Here is a 6,000-nt window from a genome sequence, read left to right as displayed (position 1 = left end):
GGTTATTACAAAAGTTATATGGAATTGCACAGATATTCTAAATGTGCTTTTGAGTAAATTTCTCAGCTACCAGAGGCCTGGGCAGCTGTTTCCAGCACATCCTGGCACAACATTCATGTTATCATCCACTTATGTATTCCACAATTTCAAATGATTGATGATACACCTCCTCCATCTTTGCTTCCTCTTGGAGGAAAAAAATATACAAACAATCACGAGCACAGGAGGAGGTGGACAACTACATCATAGGAAAGGATGCATAACTGTGAACTCTAAACATGAGCTGGGTGCCTCATGCAGTATAGGAACCAAGTAAGTTGATAATCAGTGAGGCTGGAGGATTGAAATTTTATTTGGTAAAGAATATTGAGCCAGATGCGGTGGCTCACGCCTGTAATCACAGCACTTTGGGAGGCTGAATTGGGCAGATCACGAGGTCAGGAGTTTAAGACCATTCTAGCCAACACAGTGAAACCTGCCTCTACTAAAAATACAAAAAATTAGCCGGGCATGGTGGGGGGCACCTGTAATCCCAGCTACTCGGGAGGCTGAGGCAGGAAAATGGCTTGAACCTGGGAGGTGGAAGTTGCAGTGAGCTGATATCATGCCATTGCACTCCAGCCTGGGTGACAGTGTGAGACAAAAAAAAAAAAAAAAAAAAAAAAAAAAGAATATTGAAATAGAATCTATAGGAAAAAACTCTCCTTGAATCTAGTAAATGTGGAATCACAAAATTGAAATAATGTGCATCTGAAAAGTGAATAAATAGATGCCAAGAAGGAGTGACTCATAAGCACATGAGTTGTAAGAGGCTGAACTTGAGAGACCAGATCAGGCAATGCCGCTTAATACCATCACATGATCCTCCCCGAGGCCCTGTATTTAATTAAAATAGAGAGGGAGGCACCACAGATGCCAGAAGAACACTGTTGCTTTTGGTGGATGGGCCCAGAGGAATTCAGAGTTAAACCTTGAGTGCCTGCGTCCGTGAGAATTCAGCATGGAATGTCTCTACTATTTCCTGGGATTTCTGCTCCTGGCTGCAAGATTGCCACTTGATGCTGCCAAACGTGAGTAACCCTCAATTTCTATGTTTAACCCATTCTCTGGCCATTGGCTGAAATGATGGCTAATAATATCCTCTGAACTAGAGGGTGGACTGAAGTTCTTCAGGAAGCATTCATCTCTGTCTCACTCATCTTGTGCAAATTGTTGGGAAGGCTGAAACTACAGCAAAATGCCTCCAGCTCCATTCTTTGCTTTCAGCTCATGGAAAGTAAAAACCATGCAGCCCTTCTCTTGTGAAGCTTTTTTTCCACTGCAGTTGTAACCCATTCTTGCCAGACAGTGGTTGGTGGAGGGTTGGACAGCCTCCGGTCACAGAACAAAGCAACTCCATTAACTAAACTGTGTCCAGCTTCCATCCAAAAGGGTGGAGACCTCACATGAAACGGGGTCTCCAATCTGGAGACAAACTCACGAATCTTCCCAGCCCAGAAGCTATTGCTCCTCCTGCGGGGCTTCCTCACAGACCTGCAGGAGCTTGCTGGGAGAGGAGCTGAAACCCGGGCTCTCTACTCTGGTCACGCAGGAGGCCAGGGCATTTTTAACAATACTGATACCCACGCAATGAAACCGGAATCTTTGGGAGTGGGGTCAGAGGATCCTTGTTTTAAAAGTTCCTAGTGGGATCTGCCTATGCAGCCACGGTCCAGACCACTGAGTCAGTGTGCAGATTCGCGAGAGGAAGAGAGCTGAGTCGCTGTGACCCTGGGCCTGGGATTGCGGGGACGGGACGGGTGGGAAGAGGCCAGACGCTCAGCGGCTTCTGCTCGGAGCCGCAGAGGCCTGAGACGTGGGCCGCACTCCGGCCCACAAGACCCCGCGGCCGCGCCGTAACCGTCGGTCTCCCGACTGCGACTGCAACCCGGGAAAACGCCTGCGTTTTTGGAAAGTAAGCCTCATCACAAGGAGCTGATCCGGTGTCTGTGTGTAACACGTGCCGGGCCCGCAGTGCGCTGCGCGTCCTCCTAGCAGCCCGCGGAGCCCGGCGCTGTGATGGTCCCGCTTCCCACACGAGGACGCGGGCCACAGAGTGGGCAAGGAACTCGCCCCAAGCCACACAGCGGGTAAGCTGAGGAGACAGCCTTCCACCCTGACCTCTGTCCTTCCTGCCCGGGTTTGGGGTTGGACAGGCTCGGGCTTCCCGCCAGCCTAGGGGCTGGGTCTCCAGTGGTTTTGCTCCGTTTCCTCATTTCCTTCCAAACGAGGAGTTTTCGTTTCCTCATTTGCAAAACTGGGTAATTGGGTTCTTGTGAGATCAGCTGCTTGGCGTGGGAGAGAGACATGCATGGTGGGGATTGTTACTAAGGAGGCAGACCTGCACCCACACTTAGGATACCTCCCAGGACAGGCTGCTTTAAAGACGAAGGAACACGGAATAGACGAATAGACCCGATGGGGGACACCTGCCCTTATTCCAGCCTCTTTCAAGTCCACTTCGCTCTGCTCAATAAAACAGATTAGCAGGAGGCTGAATCCGCACTGTTAGCTCCAGAGGAGTCCTCAACCTCTTAAGGCAGTGTAACAAAACTCAGCCATTCGCCGGGTTCACCTTGCTCTGGACTAAATATTCTGCCCAGAAAAAATAAGGGCAGGCAGAATGTAGCAGTGTATCAAGCACTAAAGATTTCCTGCCGTTTTCCATTCGTAGCCCTGAAGGAAGGAGAAGGTGTGGACAAGGTAGCTGGCGGCAGCCCAGCCACCACCTCTCTGCTGGTGGACACAGCAAGGAGGCCAAAGTGTGGAGGGAGAGTCAGCTGCAGCACTGGGTGTGACCTCAAATTTACCTTCACATTTTTGTATTTGTTGTAGAAATGGGATCTTACTATGTTGCCCAGGCTGGTCTCAAACTCCTGGGCTCAATCCTGCCTTGGCCTCCCAGAATGCTAGGACTACAGGCGTGAACCACCTCATCCGAATGGGTTTATTTAATTTTTTATATTTTTGTAGACACAGGGTTTTGCCATGTTGCCCAAGCTGGTCTGGAACTCCTGGGCTCAGACAATCGCCCACCCTCAGCCTTCCAAAGTGTTGGGATTACAGGCATGAGCCATTGCATCTGGCCTTTATTTTTAAATTCAACTTTTTAGTGTGAGGTATTTATAGATTCACATACTGTTGTAAGAAATAATACAGAGAGATCCCAATGCACCCTTTACCCAGTTTGCCCCAGTGGTACCATCATGCGAAACACGGCATCACAGCCCAGATATTGACATTGATACAGTCAAAACACAGCAGAGCTCCATCATCAAAGTATTCTCATGCCCTTGTATAGCCAAATCCACTTCCCTCCTTCCAACCCTCACCCAGTTCCTGACAACCACTAATCTAGTTTCCATTTTTATCACTTTGTCATTTTCAAAATTCTATACAAATGGAATTATCCAGTATGTAAACTTTTGAGATTTGCTTTTTTTTAAACCCAACATAATTTCCTGGAACTTTATTGATTTATTGAAGTAGCTGCATCAAGAGTTTGTTCCTCTTTGTCACAGAGTAGTATTCCATGGTATGGATGTACCACAGTTTGCTTAACCATTCACCCATTAAAGGACATCTGGGTTATTTCAGTTTGGGCTATTATGAGTAAAGCTGCTATAAACATTCATGTGCAGATCTCTGTGTGAATATCAGTTTCGTTTCTCTGGGATGCATGCCAAAGGGTACAATTTCTTGGTTATATGATAGTTGCATGTTTAATTTTGCAAGAAACTAACAGTGGTTGTACCATTTTACATTTCCACTAGCAATGTGTGAGCGATCTAGTTTCTCTACATCCTTGTAAGCATTTGATGTTGTCACTGCTTTTTAGTTAAGTCTTACTGATAGGGATATAGTGATATTTCACTACTGGTAATGATGTTGAATATCTTCTTGTGTGTTTATTTGCCACAAGATGAATGAAATGGTGAAATATCATTTCATTAATTTTTACCGATTTTTCTAATTGAATCCCGTGGTTTTCTTATAGTCAGTTTCAAAAATTCTTTATATATTCTAAATACTAGTCCTTTATTGGAAGTGTGGTTTGCAAATAATTTCTCCCAGTCTGTAGCTTGCCTTGTCATCCTCTTTCATGTCATGTTTCAGAGAGCAAAGGTTTTTTATTTTAATGAGTTCCAATTTCCTTTTATGGGTTGTGTTGTGTCAAGTCTAAGAATTCTTGCCTAGTCCTAGATCCTGAAGATTTCACCTAGGCTTTTTGCTATTTTACAGCACCATAGGTTGAAAAGGCTATCTTCCCTCCATTGGATTGTTTTTGCATCTTTGTCTAAAATCCAGTCGGGCACTGTAGTGCTTGCCTGTGGTCCTAGCTAATCGGAAGGCTGGGGCAGGTAGATCACTTGAGCCCAGGAGTTTGAGTCCAGCCTCAGCAACATAGTGAGACCCCCATCTCTTAAAAAAAAAAAAAAAAAAAAAATGAGGAGCGCATGCTTGTGTGGATCTATTTCTGGATTCTCTCTTCCATTCCATTGACCTATGTGCGTATCCCTTGTAACTCTCCTTTTAAGTTTGTACTTTTCCTTGACTTCTGACATTTAAAATCAGAAGAGAAATCTGTGTTTTGATTATGTTCCTGGAAACAATAACTTTCTTTCAAGATCTGAGGAAGAGGAAGACTCTCTGGAACAGTGGAAAGAACTTGTCCTGGGAATCGAAAGATGTGAATCTTGATTTCTACTAAAGATGACCCTAGGTGAATCATATAATTTCCCTAGGCCTGAATTTCTTCATATATAAAATGAAGGGATTTGAACTAAATAATCTTAGTTCTTTTCATATGACTCAAGTGAATTTCCAAGTACAAATATTTATTGATAAACACAAATGTCCTCCCCTCACTTATTATCTATTTCCAAATAGGAGCAATCTCATAGAATCACAGGACATTTGGCTTTTGTCATATTTGAAGGCCCAGATAATACACATGGCCTGAGGTCACACAGTCTGTTTAATAACAGAACCAAGGCTAGAAAACAGGTTCCATGACTCCTACTTCACTGCTCTTTCCCATTCTCTCTGCCTCCCGGAGAAGAAGGGAACATGTTGCTCCCTTCTCCTACCAGAGAAGAGGAACAGAAGAAATAGGTCAGAGACATGCATCCAATATGGCTTCTCTGAGTACCCACTAAATACCACATCTCATGGAGGATCTCTCCCAGGATTTAAGAGAAGAACAAGACAGAGTTTCTGTCCTCCGAGAGTCTATAGCTAGGCCAAGACATAGAACCATAGAAATTAATGGGAGAAAAGTGTAAGACCATTGGCTGAGGAATACAGACAGTTGAGCTTTGGGCTGTAACAAAATAGGCTAAGACATTTATTATCTTGGTCAGTCCCGAGGTAAGCAGGACTAGAGCAACGGCTCAACAGTTTCATTGAGGGCTCCATTTCTTTTTATCTTTCCACTCTGACACCCTTAATGTGTTGACTGTTTCCTCAGATGTGTGTCCTCATAGTTAAATATGACTGTCATAGCTCTGGCCATCACATTATTACACTACCATCTCCAAAATCAATTCTGAGGAGGAAAAACTGAGTTTGTTCTCACATATCTCTTATTATAAAGAAGGAAAACCTTTCTTAGAAGTTCCCAAAAGACTGCTTCTCAGCTCTCATTGGCCGGTATCAAATCATCTATCTGCTCCTGCCCAAATTGTAAGGAAAGCTAGGAAGTGATACTCTGGAATTTTGAACTGTTAGAGTAGAAACTCTGCCAGCAAGGGGAAAAAAGGAGGAGTGGTGCAGGCAGGAAATAGCTTCTTGGAGGCAACCAACCAGTCTGCTACAATTCTCAAAAGAGAGAGACCATGTGACCATCAGACTGGTCAGGCAAAGCAAAAAGACAGACACTAACTCAAGATTAGAAATAATTTTAAAAGAACTGTAATATTACAAGCCTAGAGCAACCACTCAGAACAAAATAAGTGAAAG

At 44.4% G+C, this 6,000-nt stretch overlaps 1 protein-coding gene across 1 annotated transcript in view; it reads left to right on the top strand.

Annotated features, from left to right (window-relative positions):
* Positions 1–705: 705 nt before the first annotated feature.
* The window catches only part of GPNMB (glycoprotein nmb), a 28,871-nt gene continuing 23,576 nt past the window's right edge, over positions 706–6,000 (top strand). The window contains exon 1 of the mRNA XM_023215980.2: positions 706–1,070. Within this exon, the coding sequence (XP_023071748.1) occupies positions 1,001–1,070 (70 nt within the window). The 5' untranslated portion in view covers positions 706–1,000. The remainder of the gene's footprint in view (positions 1,071–6,000) is intronic.

This window comes from Piliocolobus tephrosceles, chromosome 8, assembly GCF_002776525.5.
Source record: "Piliocolobus tephrosceles isolate RC106 chromosome 8, ASM277652v3, whole genome shotgun sequence".
NCBI lineage: Eukaryota > Metazoa > Chordata > Mammalia > Primates > Cercopithecidae > Piliocolobus > Piliocolobus tephrosceles.
The sequence above is the reverse complement of the archived record's forward strand: the minus strand, read 5'-3'. Positions and strand labels throughout refer to the sequence as shown.